The following is a 19,770-nucleotide window of genomic DNA, read 5'->3' on the forward strand; positions in this document are numbered from 1 at the left end:
AGCCCGGCCCTCGTTGGGCACTCGGACACCCCCACACACCCTGGGACTCAGCCTGTCGAGCAGGGATGGCAGATATGATGACTCTGCTGAGTTCAGGCCTTGGGGTCCCTTCCAGTCCCCGCGTGCAGTCGCCAAGGGCCAGCCCCCCAGTTGTGGGCGATGACTTCTTTCCTGAGAGCAGGGACGAGACGTCCCACAGGCTGAACAAAGCCAGTACTCTCCCAGAGCCCAGAGGGGTCCCGGCACAAACACAAATGCTTCTAACGAGGACGCGGCCTGCGATGAAACGCCCTGTGACCCGGGAGTGTCCGAGGCCTGTGCTGACTGCTGTCCACAACCGGGGCGCCTCCTGCTTTGGGATCCAGACCCCGTCTCCCATCTTGCCCCTCCGCTGAGCGGCTTCCCGTCCTCAACATGCCCGTCTCCACTCACCCTCTGGAGCTCTGGGTCCCCCTAATTAGCTCTGTGCTCGAGCGTCTTTCTGTATCTCCTCGCTGCCCTGGCTGGGACCTTGGCTAACCTCCCAGCTGAGCCAGCGAGGCAGGCAGCTCCACCGTTTAGGGGGCGCGGCCCCCAACTCCTCCTCCTTAAAGAAACACTGCCTGGGATTTCATCACAAGCCCATCAAAACATAATCCAGAAAGTTTTGCTTAATGGAATAATCAGGAAATAAATGATGTGGTTAATGGGCTTCCTGGTTAATGGGGGTTAAAACCTCTTTTGTCCGAGGCTTTCCTCAGATGTATCACCAGACCACCGCCTCCAGCACCTGCTGCCACGTGACTCGGTCTTGAACCCTTAACTCCCACAGAACCCTAAGGATAAAGGCAGGCCTTTCCCGGCCCTGCGGCCAGACGTGGCCGTGTTTGTTCCCCAGAGCAGCCTGGCGCTCCCACCCCCGTGGGCTGGAGGATGGCAGCTCAGCTCAGCCCCGGGAGGACGTTCCGTGGAGGGGCAGCTGCACCCCGGGCGCCCACACAGCCGGCGCGCGGGAAGCTGGGCTGCGTGGATCCCGGGCCGCAGGACAGAGCGCGGGTCCGGATCTGCTCACCTGCAGAGCCTGTGTCGATACCGCAGCTGCTGACCTGCCGCCCCTAGGCTGGCCTGGCACCCACCCCGCCCCAGCCCTGGGGACGACAGGCCTAGAGCAGAGCTGACCTGGGAGGCCTCGGGCAGGGCCGGGGGCTGAGAGGGAGAAGCAGCCAGCGCACGGCAGCGCGGACGGCAGAGCGCTGAGCGCGTGCGCACCTGTCCCGGCCGCACGCGGGTCTCTCCGGGACCAGCTCCGAACACGCCTCACCGCTGCATATCAGGTATGGGACGCCCGCAGACAGCTTCCGGGTCACTGTGAATGTCAAGTGCGGCAACACAGAAAACTTAGAAAGCTGCCGAAGTGCCATTGCTGGCAACTCAGGCTAAAAGCCCCGAAGTGCTACAAACGTGGGGCCTCGAGCTGCTCAGTCCCTCCCTCAACCCCCAGCACCACAGTCCCCTCGGCTTGGCAGCCACGGCCCCATCACAGCAGCTCACGCGTCCCACTTGATGTATACAAGCACACCCCTCCCCCGAGGCCTCTGCCCCGCAGGCCCCACCTTCCAGATTTCTGGCCACGGGAAGTTCCAGGCAGGGGTGGCTAGGCCAGTGGGGTCCACAGGCGTTGCCTCCATCTTCCGCTTGGTTCTGGCTCCAAGAATAATTAGGAAATCCCTGTGAGGGGAATACCAGGCCATCTGTCACCAACATCCAGGATGGGAGGAGATGGCCTGGCCAAGGGGGCCTGATGACAGGAGCACGGCTGATGGACACAGGGGCAGAAGGAAGCCTACCTACTGGGCCAGCTGCCCCGGCCAGGATGCACATCTGCCAGGAAACTGCAACCAACAGATGCAGAGAAACCCAAATCTAGGCACAACGGTGGGGGGGCAGCAGGAGGGGTCCCTGACCCCCAGCAGAGGAGGGTCACCAAACATGGGGGGGTGGGGCACAGGGGATGAATGGGTGGATGGATGGGTGGGTGGATGGATGGGTGGATGGATGGGTGGGTGGATGGTGGATGGATGGGTGGATGGGTGGGTGGATGGATGGATGGGTGGATGGATGGTGGATGGATGGGTGGGTGGGTGGGTGGGTGGATGGATGGGTGGATGGATGGGTGGGTGGATGGATGGTGGATGGATGGGTGGATGGGTAGATGGATGGGTGGATGGATGGTGGATGGATGGGTGGATGGATGGATGGATGGGTGGATGGATGGGTGGGTGGATGGGTGGGTGGATGGGTGGGTGGATGGATGGGTGGATGGGTGGGTGGATGGGTGGATGGATGGGTGGGTGGATGGATGGATGGGTGGATGGATGGGTGGGTGGATGGGTGGGTGGATGGGTGGGTGGATGGGTGGATGGATGGGTGGGTGGATGGATGGGTGGGTGGATGGGTGGGTGGATGGGTGGGTGGATGGGTGGATGGATGGGTGGGTGGATGGGTGGGTGGATGGATGGTGGATGGGTGGATGGATGGGTGGATGGATGGATGGGTGGATGGGTGGATGGGTGGATGGATGGGTGGGTGGATGGGTGGGTGGATGGGTGGGTGGATGGGTGGATGGATGGGTGGGTGGATGGATGGGTGGATGGGTGGGTGGATGGGTGGATGGGTGGGTGGGTGGATGGATGGATGGGTGGATGGGTGGATGGATGGGTGGGTGGGTGGATGGGTGGGTGGATGGATGGTGGATGGATGGATGGATGGGTGGACGGGTGGGTGGATGGGTGGGTGGACGGGTGGATGGATGGGTGGATGGATGGGTGGACGGGTGGGTGGGTGGACGGGTGGGTGGGTGGATGGGTGGGTGGGTGGATGGATGGGTGGATGGGTGGGTGGATGGATGGGTGGATAGGTGGATGGATGGATGGATGGGTGGATGGATGGGTGGACGGGTGGGTGGACGGATGGGTGGACGGATGGGTGGATGGATGGTGGATGGATGGATGGATGGGTGGATGGGTGGATGGATGGATGGATGGATGGGTGGATGGATGGGTGGACGGGTGGGTGGATGGATGGGTGGGTGGGTGGATGGATGGGTGGATGGGTGGGTGGATGGATGGGTGGATGGGTGGGTGGGTGGATGGGTGGATGGATGGGTGGATGGATGGGTGGACGGGTGGGTGGATGGATGGGTGGGTGGGTGGATGGATGGGTGGATGGGTGGGTGGATGGATGGGTGGATAGGTGGATGGATGGATGGATGGGTGGATGGATGGGTGGACGGGTGGGTGGATGGATGGGTGGACGGATGGGTGGATGGATGGTGGATGGATGGATGGATGGATGGATGGGTGGATGGATGGGTGGACGGGTGGGTGGATGGATGGGTGGGTGGGTGGATGGATGGGTGGATGGATGGGTGGATGGATGGGTGGATGGGTGGGTGGGTGGATGGGTGGATGGATGGGTGGGTGGATGGGTGGATGGATGGGTGGGTGGATGGGTGGATGGATGGGTGGATGGATGGGTGGATGGATGTCAGTTCTCTCTCCTCAAAGCACGAGCACAGGGAGAAAGCCACAAGTTAACAGAGACAATTTCCTCCCCCGAGGCCTCAGTAACTTCACCTGTCGACTGGGGGTTTCATTTGTCTCACGCCCCTCACGGGATGGCTTTGATATCAAATGAGGTAGAGCGCATTTGAAAATAACTTTGGAAAGTGTCATTGAATCGTGTACACGAGCCACGTACCGTTTCTTTTTATTTAAAATTTTAAGTATTTATTTATTTAGGCTGCGCTGTGCAGCTTGTGGGATCTTAATTCTCCAAGCTGGGATCGAACCCGTGCCCCCTGAAGTGGAAGCCCAGAGTCCTAACCACTGGACCGCCAGGGAATTCACCTTGTACTGTTATTATCTAGATTAAGTGGAGTGAGTAGAAATTAGTGAGAGGTTTGGATTAGAGGGTATACTTTTAAAAAATTTACTTTATTCCTTTCAAGTATATGTAGTTACAGGAACTAATTACTAATGGTATATTTTCAAGTCAAAGTCCTGCTGGGCCTACTACAATGAATAGGAAAAAAATCATAATTAGCAGCCTTATCTGTATGCAAACAACGAATGTTCCCAAAGACCTTAACGCCACTTACATTCTTTAAGTGATTAAATTGCTCGCAAACCCCTTTCTCACTAGAAAGTCTAAAAGTGAACTTGAACCAGCCAAATACCATTAACGTCTAATTGTTCCAAATTCCAAACGAACGTAGTCTCAGCTGACATTGTTTTCCAGGCACAGTACATGAAAACACAAAAGGTAGCTGCGCCCATGAAGTTCACAGACCCTTATTTCTGGGTGTGAAGCTTAGATGCGCCGACAGCCCACTGTGTTAGTCTTGGGTCCGTGTCGTCTGGGATGAGCCTGATAGCGGCTTTGACCTGGGAGAGGCCGCGGCTGTGAGCTTCCTGTCTTCCTGTCACAGGGACAGCAGGACACCAGGGCCGTGTGAGAAGGGTCTCACGCCACCTGAACACAGATATGTGTTTTTCTTCTCTGTTGCGTTTTGAAAAGCCATGACCAGGACTCTTTTGTTCTTCCTCCAAGTAAAAAGCATACTTGGCAGCTAAGGCCGTTTTTCAGCCTCTGTTTGACGCCTTCCCTTCCGGTTAAAATTATACGAGGCCCCGAGGCATGTCTGGTGATCACGGGCCACTCTCTTGGCTAGACGTGTAGTTTTTATGTGAATAGCATTATTGTTATATGATATAAAACGCAGGGAAAATGGAAGCTTGACTACTTCTCTGATTAAAATTTGGCCTACCAAAGAAGCTTTGAGAAGTCAAGCATCAGAACGTCTGCTTTCAGTCAAGGTGGACTAACAGGGCCCAGATTTACCCTCCCACCCAAAACAGTGAAAACTGGAAAACATACATGAAACATGTGTTAGACGTTAGCCATCAGGCAACGAAGAACAGTGATGCCTGAGAGGGGCACCCGGCGGCGGCCCAGCCTGTGGCCTGCAGAGGGTGTTCCAGCCCCCGGTGTGGGGAGATGGACCCCAGGAGAGCCTCCCACAGTTGAGGAGACGAGGGGGCGGGGCAGGGCTGTCGAGGCTGCTCGAAGCTTAGGGGCGTTACTGCAGAGGAGCGGGTTGCCCAGAAGGGGGCTCGGAGACCTGCAGAGGGTTCGTCCTCGGGCTGTGGGTGAGTCCTGACCCACACAGGCATGGGGGGGAGTCCCCTCAAGTTCTAGTAAAGAGCGGCGGTCCTAAAGGATTAAAGGGAGAGATGCTCGGTCCCCACACGAGCCTGACACACTTCACAGGGCGTCGGGGAGTGTCCTCGGAAGGGTTTTGCCCTGTGAGTGGGAAAAATTAGCCTCGGCCTAAGTGTTCCCATCAAACAAAGTCTAAAAGCTAAAAAGACCCAAAAGGATCAAAACTTTCCAAGTGACTTAAACTGCATCCCAGAACGAGCATTCATGAAGAACACAGAACATACCCAGCCCTCAGGCAGGCAAAATTCACAATGTCTGACCTCTGATCATGCAAAGAGGCAGGAAATTACAATCCAAATGAGACGAAAAATCAGTCCATGAAAATCAACTAAATACCACACCAATCATGGAGTTAGCAAACGAGGATATTAAAACAGGTATTATAATTACCTCCTACGTGTTCAGGAAGTCAGAGGAGTGAGTTAACATGTTAACAAACAAGCTTCTCGCATTAAAGGCTGCAGTGTCGGGACTGAAACACTCCAGAGCCACAGGGGATCGGATGCCGTGGAAGAGGACACAGCACGAGAAACTAAGGAAAGCAAAACAGAAGACGTCTGCAGAACTGAGCGTCGATGGACTGTGGACGGACTTCACGCAGCCTCGTGTGCGTGATTACAGCTGCGGAAGGAGGGGTAGAAACACTGGACGGGATCGTGGCTGCCGTGTTCCACTTTTGCTGAAAACCATAAAGCCACGGATCCTTGAAGCTCAACAAACCCCGAACACAAACGACACGCATGTGAGGGCAGAGGCGGCTGAGGATGGGGGCTCACACGCCCCAGCTCCCACCTCCCGCATGTGACTTAGCCTTCCCCCCCACCCCAACAGATGCTCGTTAGTGTTCTTCCTCCTCCTCTTTGGAAAAAACGAGGAGTGGCCGCCGAGGACCGATGTGCCCTGGCAATTAAGGTCATGACCACGAGCTGCAGCCCTGCAGCCCTGCGGAGGCCACGACGCTTGAAGACCTGTGGTCACAGCCTCCAAAACACAGCAGCTGCTGGAGGATGGGAGATTCTATGGGCGTGTGTGTGTGTGAGGCGGGTGTCTGCAGCTCTGTTTGCAGAAGGGCCCTGTGGCAGATCCCACCGTCAGCAGGGAGGTCGTGTGAAATGCCTGCAGCAGCTCCGTTCTTTAAGAAACGGGGTGAGGCGCCGGTGGCCCCCGTGAGGCGCTTTTCTCCGCTCTTGGAATTTGGACGTGTGAAGCAAAAGACACACGTGTAATCTGGGGCCTGGTTGGTACCACCTGAACAACTCAGGCTCCCAGGCAGAGGCCCCAGTTTCCTGGCAGGAACCAGGACAGGTTGATTCCACCCAAGAGGCTGTGGAGGGCACGGGTGAGAGCTGCATGGGCATCAACGAACACGTAGTCATCTTATCGTTAGCGTAATTTTTTTGGCACAAAGAATTATAAATACAATGTGCTTCACATATGTGATTCCAGATTAGGTTAGTGATCCAGAGTCTGTCTGAGGGACGGATAATCTAAAAATTGAACACGGGAAAGCAGTTCTTCAAGAAGGAAAACACACAATTACAATATTACCAGGAATTCCACTCCCAGGTGTGTACCCCAGAGAACGGCAAACAGGGGCTGGAACAAAAACTCAAAAACGAATGTTCAGAGCAGCGTTACTCACAGTAGCCAAAAGGTGGAAACAGCCCAGATGTCCATCGGCTGATGATGGACACGAAGTGTGGTCCATCCGCACAGTGGGTAGTATCTGGCCACAAGGAACGAAGCTGTGGTAAGTGCCGTGATGTGGATGAACCTTGAAATCACTCTGCCCCGCGAAAGAGGCCATGAAGCATCCAGCCCGTAGGAACCCACGCGCAGAATTAATGTGGCTCCCGGGGGCTGGAGACGGGGCGGGGAGGGACGGCTCGCAGGCACAGGGTTTCCTTCTGGGGACACAGGTGGTGGCCACACAACACTGTGAAGGTACCAAACGCCCCGAACTGTGCACTTTAAATCGGCTCATTTCACCTTCTGTGAATTTTACCTTAATTGAAAAAACACAGTGGAGCAAGGACTTCTCCCACATCTGGCCCTTTTCTCTCCGCTTCAGCCGCTCCGGTCTTTCTTCTTTCAATTTCTTCTCCGCAAACACATCAACTCAAATGCAGTTTATATATTGCAACGCGGAACGTATTTCTGAAGGAATATGTAATGCGAGTGGCGCAGAGACCCCCTCCTTGCAGTATCGTTGGCTGGGGCCAACGGCGGGGATCCACGGATCGAAGCAGCTGGGCCCGCGGGTCCCTCCTCGAAGCCAGGGCGGGGCCCACGCATCCCAGGTGGCGGGGAGGGAGCAGCCTGTCTGGGTGACAGGGTCGGGGGCTGCAGGAAGTCTTCCAACCAGCCGGGGACCCGCCTCCTCAGGTCAGGGGCGCCCTCGGACAGACAGGGGTGCCCTCGGGCAGACAGGGGTGCTCCCACGGCGAGCTCTGCTCGGGCTGCACTTGGTCTGACGTTTAGCAGATTTTCTTCACACTGTCCCGTCCTGGGCTGGGGCCGGGCTGGAACCGCAGGCAGCGCGGGAGGGGGAGAGAAGGGAGGTCAGCAGGGCAGCCCCTCGAGGCTGCCCCGCTTGTCCCGCGTCAGCGGCTCTGGGGCCGCACCTGCCCGGTTCCTGCAGGGCCGAGGTCACCCCGGACGTCGCGGGCGGGCGGGAAGTGACGCGACGCTCCGGGTCTATACGCTTGCGCAAAACACAGTAGCTGCCCGCAGGAAACAAGCTGGTGGGCATCTTTCCTTATTATTCAAGAGCAACAGAGAAGAAACAACACTAAGTAAACAAACGCGTATTCGCAGAAGCCCAGCCTCCTCTGCAGAAAGCATCGTTTTATAAACGTGCATTTTTATTTCTGGAATATAAAACGCTGTTGTTGGGAATGGGGGTGGGCTTGTAAAAACTCACGTTGAAACTAACAGCCTCCAGCACACTCTTCAGCGAGGCGGGCGGAGCTCTGCCCTCCTCTGCGCCCCCCAGGCTCCGGGACTCCCTTTGGAGCCCAGCTCTCCAGCCGGACCCGGGGGCTCGAGGGTACCTTGTCCACAACCCCACCAGGCCCTCTGCGTGTGTCCCCGATTCCCCAAGCTCCTGTGGACATTAGCGTTGGGTTCCCTTCAAATGCGTCGGCACAGAAACGGCTGGGAGAGTCTGTTGCTAACTGCGTTGATGAGATTCTTCTAGGATTTTACCTCAATCTGTAAACCTTCTGGCCAGAGAAACAGGAATTCTCGCGGTTTGAAAGTCCTGAATGCAAAATATTGTTTCCATAATTCAGGGCACTCATCCCTAGAGAAGCTCCAGGTGTCACGCTTGCTTTATCAACAACTAGATGCTATTCTCCCACCCAAGCCTGAGGCAGGGGCTGGGGGTAGGGGCAGGGAGGGTGCTGCAAGAAGTAGAAGGAGACGGCAAAGCCAGGCGGCCACTCGCCTCGTCCTGTCCGGCGATGGCGGGTCTCCTGTGAGCGTGGGAGGCCTCGCCAGGCTCCGTCTCTGGGCAGAGATGCTGACGGCCTCCCCGACGTGGAAGGAGGAAAGACACACCCCTCACACTGCTCAGCGGGAAGCCCCTCTTACAGACACAGAAGTACACGGACCTACAGCAGAGAACGCGCTTAAGAACAGAGAAGGATTTTCCACACGTGGGAAGAATCACTCTCAAACTAAGATTGTCCAGCAAAAAAATATTGCTTTATTGAATCGATTTTCTAACTACAAAGAGAGCTAACACAGTATCAAACACTTCCTTTCCATAGGACAGTCTCCCGAGAAATGTCTCATGCAACTCCTAGGAGGCTAAATGCAGGCAGGGCTTCGGGCGGGAAGGCAGGGTCATATGTACACGAAGCCATATATCTTCAGCTCTTCACAGTAATGTGCAAATGTTACAAATATGGCTTTCAGATTTTCGGTTCTGTGACTTAAAAAAAAGTAAGACATGATCGTACAGAAGAACATTTTTAAAATAATTCTTTCTGTGGGAGAGCGCTTTCCCCACCAAAACGCCGAGTCTGGTGACAGGACTTGTCACCTCCCCCGAGGGTGCCGATTGGGCGGAGTTCCAGGAGGGGGCGTGAGTTCCTAAGGCACAGTCATCAGGTTAAACATGTTTTCGTTAAAACCATGCTTTTTGGTTACGTGAAACGACAGGTCACTGCTAGCAATAACGCGTACTAAGCTGTTAAGGGTACAAAATGCAGTAGTAAAGCTCACACTAACCTATCTGGTAACAGTAACTAGTCTGGAAACACACTACAGTCACCACATATTAAACGCTGTTTTTGGTTATCGTTTCCTTAGATGAAGCAGAGTTATAAGGCTTCTGTGAAATAATAATCTTACAGCTGAACAAATATATTACACTCCTTCTGTAACGTTATTTATAGTTTCTTTCCAATTTTGCTGTTTGGTAACAGACGGTATTGTGGACGCACCTCTCCCGGCTTTTAAAGTGCTTGGTTAACTGCAGGAGAGGGAAACACACAGACCTCCCGGGGGGTGGGTGACGCCCCCTCGGAAGTGGCTGGGAAGCTGGGTTTGGAGCCTCAGGTGAATTTTCCAGAATGGATACTGGTTATTGCTGACATGGACGCCCTTGCTGGGCGAAGAGTGAGTATCACCACCTCCGTTATGCTTATACATAAATACGCGGCTATAGATGTACACGCATGCAAATTCAAGATCCATCCCGAGACAGATAGATTTCTTTTTTTGTCCAGTCACCTACCTTGTGCTATTCAACTTACCTGTGCTATGTTCGAAGCCAGATTAAAAACAAAATCCTAACATGCTATAATGAACAGCCCTAAGGCTTGAGTAACACAGGGTAGGGAAGGCAGTCATGAAAGAGCTGAGATGACACCTTGGAAGAGTTCTGAAACGCACCGAGTAAGGCAACAGAACTGTATATTACAGCCCAGGAAAAGGTGAAGAAAGTAGGAAACGTGTTCGGTTTTCCTCACCATGCCCGGCTAGCCAGTATTCTCTTAATTTATACATAGGATGAAGCCTCATGACGAAATGTCTTTACAGCTTTTGCTCTTACAGATACTCTCCTGGTAGCCAGTTCAATGCTCAATCCCATGATGCCCGGCTGCTGCGGTCTGCTTAAATAAGGCACTTCCAGTATGAAATGCAGGGGCGCCTGAAGGGTACGCTCGGGGTCAGGCTGCCACGTCGGGTTGCGGTCACGAGGGGCGCACCACACGGTCTGTCTCCTGTGCTTCCCCTACCCACCCACCTTCGTCTCCTTCTTGAGATGACTTTCCTTCAGAAGATGGAGGGGTCTTTTCTTCCTTCCTTGAGCTACTTCTTTGTACGAATGATCTAAGCCTTCACTAAGGTGGAAGTTCCGAGTGGTACCAGGTGTGAGTTCAGTCTGTTGACTCAGTTGTCACCGTCGAATCAACACCACGCAGCTTCTGAGAGTCCCAATTGCCGACTACGAGTGGAGGTTGGTACTGGAGAGGTCGTTTCGTATTATCTCGTTTACTGCAAGAAAGCAAAGATAGAGAGCATTAGAGAGACAGGACTCTGCACACGAGCTTACATAAATCACCAGAAATTCCATCAGTCAGTTATGTTCAGCCTGTGAAAAGGTGTCCCCAGAGGATGAGGTGTCCTGAGCCGGCAGGACACAGCTGCCCGGGAGCCGGCACTGTGATTCCAGACACCAGTTAGGCCTCGGCCTCAGGTCCCGACAACTGACCCAGGCGCCGGTGCGCAGCCTGTGCTCCCGCAGGTTTGCGAAAACAAAAGATAAACCCTGCAGCGGAAGCACCCCGGTGAAGTCCTCGCCCCGTGGGCCCCTCTCCGTGGCCTCGTGGTCAGACGGGCCAGGGCAGCTCGGGGAGGAGCGCTGGCCTCCCGGGCCTGGGCCTCCCTTTGTTCGGGGCTCTTCCTTCACGTCTGTCCCGTTGTTCGTGTCCACGATCGGCCTGTGATTTTTGGCAGCCGGAGGGGAAGTGAGAGGAGCTGGCAAAGGCCACGGGAGTGACCTGCACGGCATCTGCCCCCCATCACGGCACCAGATGGGGAAATGCTGCCCAGAGGCTGTCACCACCACTCGCAGGGCTCAGAGGTGGGGACGTGCTTGCGTCACGGGAACTGCCTGGGCTCCCTCTACTGCCAGATAAACGTGTGTTTCTGCAGGGCCCCCGCCCAGCCCAGGGCGGCTTCCTGGAGCAATTAGTGGAGTGCGTTTCCCGAGCCCACTCCCTTCCCCAAACTGCCTTTCAACACCCCCCCCCAACTATTTTTAAGAATAACAATAATAAGGCCCAGCGGGGGAACCAGGAATTGTGTCACGGGAACTGATAACAGAACGCGCTGGCCCTGGTTCAGTCAGGAGCCCGCCCTGCGGACCCCAGACCCGGGCTCCTCCCGAGGGGCCGCCAGCACGCGGGAAGGGGGCGCCAGGCAGCGGCCTGCAGGGGACACGCCTGACCGACACGGCCGCCTGATGTGCACCACACGTCCTCTGCAGCCGGCCCTGCCTCGCACGGTAAACAGCGGAGGGACTGTGCTCACCCGGCCACCAAGGAGGCCAGGACGAGGCCCAGGGCGCGGGCAGCTCCTGGGTGGTGGGCCGTCTCTGTGCCACTCGGCCGCCCGGGGCATGGGGTGGCGGGACTCGGGCCACCAGGGCCAGAGCTCCTCTCCGTCCACACCTCGCAGAACGTCGCCATGAAAGAACATTCTGACAAGAACACTCACAGCGTCCCGGTCTCTTGGGGGTTTGGTCTGGGTCAGGACAGGCCGCACCTGCACGCAGGGTGTCTCTGTCTCAGGCCAAGCGTGTGGAACGTACTAGAAAGATACAGTGTGTGTGGGGGGGGGACCCACACACGAGGTGTGACAGCACTGGCACCACAGAGCCCTGCGCCCTGTATTCACTCAGCAAGCGACAGTTTACAAGGTGCTTTCGTGGCCACCATCGCATTTGTCCTAAAGCAGCCTAGGCCGTGGGCCCAGTGGGGCTTCCTAACCGGTTCTGAGAAAAGCGAAAGGTTTGGGGCCACACATGGGCCAGAGTCCCTCCCACAGGGTGGCAGGTGCTACTGGGCGGGGGGAAGGGAGGCGGCGGGGCCACCTCCACCCTGAAGAGAAATTAGAGTCAAAACCTCAAAGCAGGCCCTGCACGGTGGGAACAGTGGTAAACAAGGTCCCACATGAAGAGGAGGCGTGAAAGTTCAATCGTACCACACAGAACTGGGGTATGCCTTCCCACTAAGGGTTTAGGACAATGAAAGTCCCAGAGCAGAAATCTGATTCTAGTAAGACCAGCAAGAGCGGTAGAAAAATGTCTGAGGGGTAATAATGACAGGAATTGGGATGGAAGCCTGAGGGGTAATAATGAAGGGGATTGGGAGGGAGGCCTGAGGGATAATAATGACAGGAATTGGGCGGGAGGCCTGAGGGGTAATGAGGAAGGGAATTGGGAGGGAGGCCTGAGGAGTAATAATGAGGGGGATTGGGAAGGAGGCCTGAGGGGTAATAATGAAGGGAATTGGGAGGGAGGCCTGAGGAGCAATAATGACAGGAATTGGGCGGGAGGCCTGAGGGGTAATGATGAAGGGGATTCAGAAGGAGGCCTGAGGGGTAATAATGAAGGGAATTGGGAGGGAGGCCTGAGGGGTAATAATGAAGGGGATTGGGATGGAGGCCTGAGGGGTAATAACGAAGGGGACTGGGAGGAAACCTGAGGGGTACTGATGAAGGGGAGTGGGAGGGAGGCCTGAGGGGTAATAATGACAGGAGTTGGGAGGGAGGCCTGAGGGGTAATAATGAAGGGGATTGGGAGGGAGGCCTGAGGGGTAATAATTAAGGGGATTGGGAGGGATGCCTGAGGAGTAATAATGAGGGGGATTGGGAGGGAGGCCTGAGGGGTAATAATGAAGGGGATTGGGAGGGATGCCTGAGGAGTAATAATGAGGGGGATTGGGAGGGAGGCCTGAGGGGTAATAATGAAGGGGATTAGGAGGGATGCCTGAGGGGTAATAATGAGAGGAATTGGGAGGGAGGCCTGAGGGGTAATAATTAAGGGGATTGGAAGGAGGCCTGAGGAGTAATAATGACAGGATTTGGAGGAAGGCCTGAGGGGTAATAATGACAGGAATTGGGAGGGAGACCTGAGGGGTAATGATGAAGGGGATTCAGAAGGAGGCCTGAGGGGTAATAATGAAGGGAATTGGGAGGGAGGCCTGAGGGGTAATAATGAAGGGGATTGGGATGGAGGCCTGAGGGGTAATAACGAAGGGGACTGGGAGGAAATCTGAGGGGTAATGATGAAGGGGAGTGGGAGGGAGGCCTGAGGGGTAATAATGACAGGAATTGGGAGGGAGGCCTGAGGGGTAATAATGACAGGAGTTGGGAGGGAGGCCTGAGGGGTAATAATGAAGGGGATTGGGAGGGAGGCCTGAGGGGTAATAATTAAGGGGATTGGGAGGGAGGCCTGAGGAGTAATAATGAGGGGGATTGGGAGGGAGGCCTGAGGGGTAATAATGAAGGGGATTAGGAGGGATGCCTGAGGGGTATTAATGAGAGGAATTGGGAGGGAGGCCTGAGGGGTAATAATTAAGGGGATTGGAAGGAGGCCTGAGGAGTAATAATGACAGGATTTGGAGGAAGGCCTGAGGGGTAATAATGACAGGAATTGGGAGGGAGACCTGAGGGGTAATAATGAAGGGGAGTGGGAGGGAGGCCTGAGGGGTAATAATGAAGGGGATTGGGAGGGAGGCCTGAGGGGTAATGATGAAGGGGATTGGGAGGGAGGCCTGAGGGGTAATAATGAAGGGGATTGGGAGGGATGCCTGAGGAGTAATAATGACAGGTATTGGGAGGGAGGCCTGAGGGGTAATAATGAAGGGGATTGGGAGGGATGCCTGAGGAGTAATAATGACAGGTATTGGGAGGGAGGCCTGAGGGGTAATAATGAAGGGGATTGGGAGGGATGCCTGAGGAGTAATAATGAGGGGGATTGGGAGGGAGGCCTGAGGGGTAATAATGAAGGGGATTAGGAGGGATGCCTGAGGGGTAATAATGAGAGGAATTGGGAGGGAGGCCTGAGGGGTAATAATTAAGGGGATTGGAAGGAGGCCTGAGGAGTAATAATGACAGGATTTGGAGGAAGGCCTGAGGGGTAATAATGACAGGAATTGGGAGGGAGACCTGAGGGGTAATAATGAAGGGGAGTGGGAGGGAGGCCTGAGGGGTAATAATGAAGGGGACTGGGAGGGAGGCCTGAGGGGTAATGATGAAGGGAATTGGGAGGGAGGCCTGAGGGGTAATAATGAAGGGAATTGGGAGGAAGGCCTGAGGAGTAATAATGAAAGGGATTAGGAAAGAGGCCTGATGCGTAATAATAACAGGAATTGGGCGGGAGGCCTGAGGGTTAATAATGACAGGAATTGGTGGAAGGCCTGAGGGGTAATGACAGGAATTGGGAGGGAGGCCGTAGGGGTAATGATGAAGGGAATTGGGAAGGAGGCCTGAGGGGTAATAATGAATGGAATTGGGAGGAAGACCTGAGGAGTAATAATGAAGGGAATTGGGAGGGAGGCCTGAGGGGTAATAATGAAGGGATCTGAGAGGGAGGCCTGAGGGGTAATAATGACAGGAATTGGGAATGAGGCCTGAGGGGTAATGATGAAGGGAATTGGGATGGAGGCCTGAGGGGTAATGATGAAGGGAATTGGGAAGGAGTCCTGAGGAGTAATAATGACAGGTATTGGGAGGGAGGCCTGAGGGGTAATGATGAAGGGGATTGGGCGGGAGGCCTGAGGAGTAATAATGAGGGGAATTGGGAGGGAGGCCTGAGGGGTAGTAAGGCAGCAGCAGAGTAGCTGCAAATCTTTTAGTTACTCAGGGTTATGCAGACCACAGGAAAAATAACATCTGTCTGACAAGAGAAAAGGGGAAGGAGCCTCAGAAGTGGGCTTCCCCCTACTACCCACTGGGGCACCTGAACCTCGGAGGGGGCGCCATTGCTCGATGTGTCCTGGACATTCTGGGCCCAGACGCAGGCCATGGCGTGGCTACTCTCTGAGTGAGGCTCGGCCCTGTCCTCCTTTGGCCCCGTCGGGAGCCCTCAGGAGAGCGGCACGGGATGCGCCAGGGCAGCCGAAGCTCTTGCCCATCACGGCGGGTCAGTGGTATCTGACGAGCCTCCCTGAGGACAACCTGTCAGCTGGACCCACTGCTGTCCACACCTGGCAAGGTCAGGCTGGAGTCACAGGGTTTCATTCCTTTTAGGAACAGACTCAAGAACCACCCCACACGCACACACATCCTCCAGCATCTTCCCTGAGCGCCGCGGGGCCTGAGCCGGGCAGCTGCCCAAAGTGAAGCTGGACGGCCAGGAGCCCCACGGCAGATGACGCTTCACACAGCGTCCACACGGCTGAGGGTGGACGCCCAGACCTCACTCTCTTCCAGAGACACAATCTGGACAGGAACCCTGTAGGGAAGCCATGACGGTCCCATTTCACAGATGGAGAAAGAGAGACCACATCAGGGAAGGGCTGCTGAGGTGGAGGGGCCTTTGACGGTGGGCGAGGGCGCGAAGCACAGGGTCCTGGGGCCCCCCGCCGCCCAGCCACATCCTATCTTCCCTCCGTGAGGTCACGGGTCCGCGCCGTGTCGGTCCCGGCCGCGGGGCTCTGCGTGGGTTATTTTGGGGGTGGCTTTCTCTCTTTGATATGGTTGTGCCGGTGACACCTACGATTTCCCACAATGTCTTCTCTCTACTGATAATTTCCATCTTCTTATTCAGCTTTTCCACCGACACAGAGGTTTTTTTATCTTTACAGAAGTATTTTGAACTGCAGGTAACATGTGACCCTCACGGATCGTCAGGAACCTGAAAGAGGAACCTTTGCTCCGCTTCACGTCAGATGTCCTTGCAACAGGATGTGGTGAGCTGTTATACCACAATTTAATAAGAAGGGTTTTTTCCCTTATATTTAATTTTTCTCTAAAATGCTCCTAAGGTGGAAACTCTTGTTTTTTTTCTAAAACTCATGTGGCAGTTTGAATTGCTGTTTCAATCTGGGGTGTGTACGCGGGGTGTTATGCGTGTATCTGATACACACACAAATCCACCTCTCTATAGAAATCTGGAATTGAGAGAAAAGGAAGGCAGCATTTTTTAAAATACCAAAACTAACATGTACAAAGTACAGGCATAGCTTTTCACCTGTACTTGCCTGACATTTGTAAATATCCTTCCTGACACTATAGAAAGATGTCTCTGCTATTCGTAAATGAGCATGTAAATTAACTAATAAGGTGAAACGTCCTTTTTAAAGTAAAATATTTGTACTTTCACGTCTGAGTTTCTTCTTTTGAGCCCCCCTTTGAGAACAGTTGGCGTCAGAGCTTCACGTTGCAGTGAAACATCCACGGCTCATCTCTCAGGTTTCGCGTGTGGGTTTTGTGTGACGATCCTGAGGACAGTGCAAACCTAAAAGGAACTGTGAGTCCAAACAGTTTTTACGTATTTCTCCCCTCTCGACGCCTAACCTTTAAGCAAAGTGCTCCCACGTTTCTGAGTGCTTGGTTTCTGAATGCTAAACTAAGGATCTCCAGACATATCTTAAGGAACGCACAAACCACGGATTCACCCAACACCTACGCAGCCTTCAGCGTTCATTTCTAAGCCCTCGCACGTACATCGTTCTTCATTCTGCAGCAACCCCTCGAGAAAGACAAGGCAGGCAGTGTGACGATGGAGGCCTGGCCAGTGGGAACGGGGCCGCTGCCCTTGAGTGACAGGGGAGAAGCTGAGATCGGGACGTGGGGCCGCACGCCCCGCGGCTCTGGGAGCTTCCAGGCTGCTCCCTCCCGGCTCCACGGGCAGATCCACAGGGCCGGCGTGAACTGCTCTCCTCTCAGTGCTCACCGGGAAAGTCGGGAAGGCGCAGGGGAAAGGTGGACGGGCACAGCCCAGCCCTCGGGACCCCTGCCTGTTCGTCCCCTCCTCCCGGGCCTGCCCCCACCCCCAGGTCCCTTCTGTCCCTGGTCCTCACGTCCTCCGCGGCGAAGCCGGTCAGAACACAGAGGCGAGGGGAGGCGAGGGCACAGCCGCTGCTTTCCTCTCCTGTGCACATTCTCTTTCAACAGAACAAAACATCAACACACCCACCAGCCACCACACACACACGGTGCTGTGTCTGAGCTAAAAAGACCTTTTCTTTCAGTCATTTTTCCTGTATAGCTTTTACGTGCTTCAGAAACTTTTTTTCAAAAAGGAGGACAAGTTGCAGGTGACCGAGGACTATTTCCCCTGCCCTGGGGAGCCACACGCCAGCAGCACGGCCCCGGCTCTAGAACCGACGGCAGATGAGCTGGTCGGTACCAACCTGCTGGCGCAGGTACCGGCGCCAGGAGGGGGCATGCTGGCCGCTGTCGCAGGAACGTCACCCCAACGCCGCAGCCGCGCCAGCCTGTCACATGAGCAGCCCGGGGAGGCTCTGAGCGAGAGCTGCCCCGCGCCGAGGCACCTGGCGGGCTTCTCACGCTTCTCTTCTCACTATTCTACCCGACTTGACTTGGTTTTCAGATTTGACATCCGAGCAGCAGCGGGCGGCCGTCAAAGCGCAGGGGCCGTGGCTGGTGGGGGGCCTCTCACCCTCCCAGCCCCGAGGCGGGTCCTCACAGCCAGCCTCACGGCCTTATCGGTCCCAGGACTTTATCAGCAGCAGCCCCGCTTCCCTGACTCTAAGTGAAGAAGCGATATGTATGCTTCTGTGTTCGACTCTGAATAATCGGGACTTGGACCACAGTGATAATAACATCACTTTGCTCTGCGAGAGGAAAGAATGACTACGACGGAAAGCCCAGGGTCCTGACACCCAGCAGGTCCCCGACACCCCAGGAAACACAGGACAGCACGTGGTCAGAGTCAAAATATAAAGCAACCCCTACGGCGCGACAGAAGCCACAGAGGGCTTCAAGGTGGAGCTGTTTCTAAAGACGGCCCGGCCCGGGTTCCCTGGGCAGCACCTGGGCCCCGGCTCCTCCGACGCCAGTGGGCAACCTCGAAGCCAAGCATCCTTTACTTTTTCAACTTCTCTCAGACCTAAGTTCTTGCCATGTCCACGTTGTAGCATTCAAACCATCACTCAGAGACGTGTGAGCAGCCTGTGACCTTCCTTTAGAAAACCTGATACAAGGCCTTCGCCCTGAACACGCTGTGGGGAAAGTGCTGGACAAAGGCCACCCGTCCTTTCCTCATTCTGCCTCCAAAGCCCCCCTGAGACTGTCCTGCCCCTGTGGGGCCTGGAGGTTTTCTCTGTGACAACAGGAGGCTTGACTAAGGCCCCTTTCTGCCCCAAGAATCGGGGAACTCCTCAGTCATGTCAGAGGGAGAAACAGATTCCTCCTGGGTTAGAGTTCTGTGTGCTGGGAAAGGCATGCCCCCGCATCTTCCCAGCTCTGGGGGGCAGCTACTGCTCTGATTCTTACTTTGGATGGGACCAGAGAGGGCAGGAGACGCACCAGTGCTCACGCAGCGGGGACGGCAGGGGCCTCCCTGGGGGAGGCAGCCCGGGCAGAGGGGCTGGCGACAGGGCAGCCCCTCGGTCTGTCTCAATGTGGCAGGATGGCCGCTGAGAAGCCTCCATCAGCGGGCTCGCCATCCTGCATGGGTCAAGGGAAGAGAAGTGCTCTAGCACCTTCTGGTGAACTTTCAATTTACCGACTGTCGGAAAAAGAGAAAACGACTGGGCGTGTGCGTGGCAGCCGCCCTGGTCTGCAGTTAATGCAAAGTCTGGGTTCAACCACAAGACACAAAGCGGGATGAGGGACAGGGCCACCTCAACTCTTTCAGTTTCCTTATTTCTGACGACGTGTGTGTGGATCCCTTCATTGTCAGAACCGGTATCTGTGTAGGGTTTTCAGGTTAATGGGAACATCAGCCACGTCCTTTCGTTGGTCAGAGAACCGGCAGTGTCACTAGTCTCTCATCGGACACAGCTGTGAGTGACGACCGGAAAAAGCAGCGGGAAAGCTGCCTGTGCCTGGCCCCAGGCTGGGAGCGGCGGTGGGCTCTGTCCCTTTCCCTTGTCGGGACCCCAGCAGAGACGCGGCCCTGCCTGCGGGGCTTGGGGAAGGAAGGGCCAGGAGAAGCAGGTGCTGGAACCTTCCGGCTGGCCTTCACACAGACACCATCCTAGTTTCTCAGGCCTGGGCTTGAGGTTAGAGAATAAGAAATCTAGTTCAGCAGTGTTAACCTAGCCACACTGTTTAATCCTCGCTTAGGAAAAAAAAGCTTAATTAACTCGGATGAGGACCATACTTTACAAATAATACCTTTGTGTGAATTAAAAAAAAAACGTATTTGTTGATATAGCTTATCACACTAGCCGAATTCCATGATTACATACTTAACCACATACAACACACTTTAAAGCGTCTTTCTCTTTTCCAATAGTTATGTCAGTTCCAATAAGGAAATGAACTGTACTACGAATTTTTAAAAACTAACAGTAT

At 55.0% G+C, this 19,770-nt stretch overlaps 1 protein-coding gene across 5 annotated transcripts in view; it reads right to left on the minus strand.

Moving 5' to 3' along the window:
* Positions 1 to 8,778: 8,778 nt before the first annotated feature.
* NFATC1 (nuclear factor of activated T cells 1) overlaps positions 8,779 to 19,770 on the minus strand; it is a gene marked incomplete at its 5' end in the record, with an annotated part of 101,918 nt that continues 90,926 nt past the window's right edge. For 4 of the 5 annotated variants that reach the window (XM_079943513.1, XM_079943511.1, XM_079943514.1 and 1 more), the window contains one exon: positions 8,779 to 10,770. In XM_079943513.1, the coding sequence (XP_079799639.1) occupies positions 10,768 to 10,770 (3 nt within the window). In that variant the 3' untranslated portion in view covers positions 8,779 to 10,767. The remainder of the gene's footprint in view (positions 10,771 to 19,770) is intronic. The other variant, XM_079943512.1, reaches the window with a different exon arrangement.

This window comes from Stenella coeruleoalba, assembly GCF_951394435.1.
Source record: "Stenella coeruleoalba genome assembly, chromosome: 14".
NCBI lineage: Eukaryota > Metazoa > Chordata > Mammalia > Artiodactyla > Delphinidae > Stenella > Stenella coeruleoalba.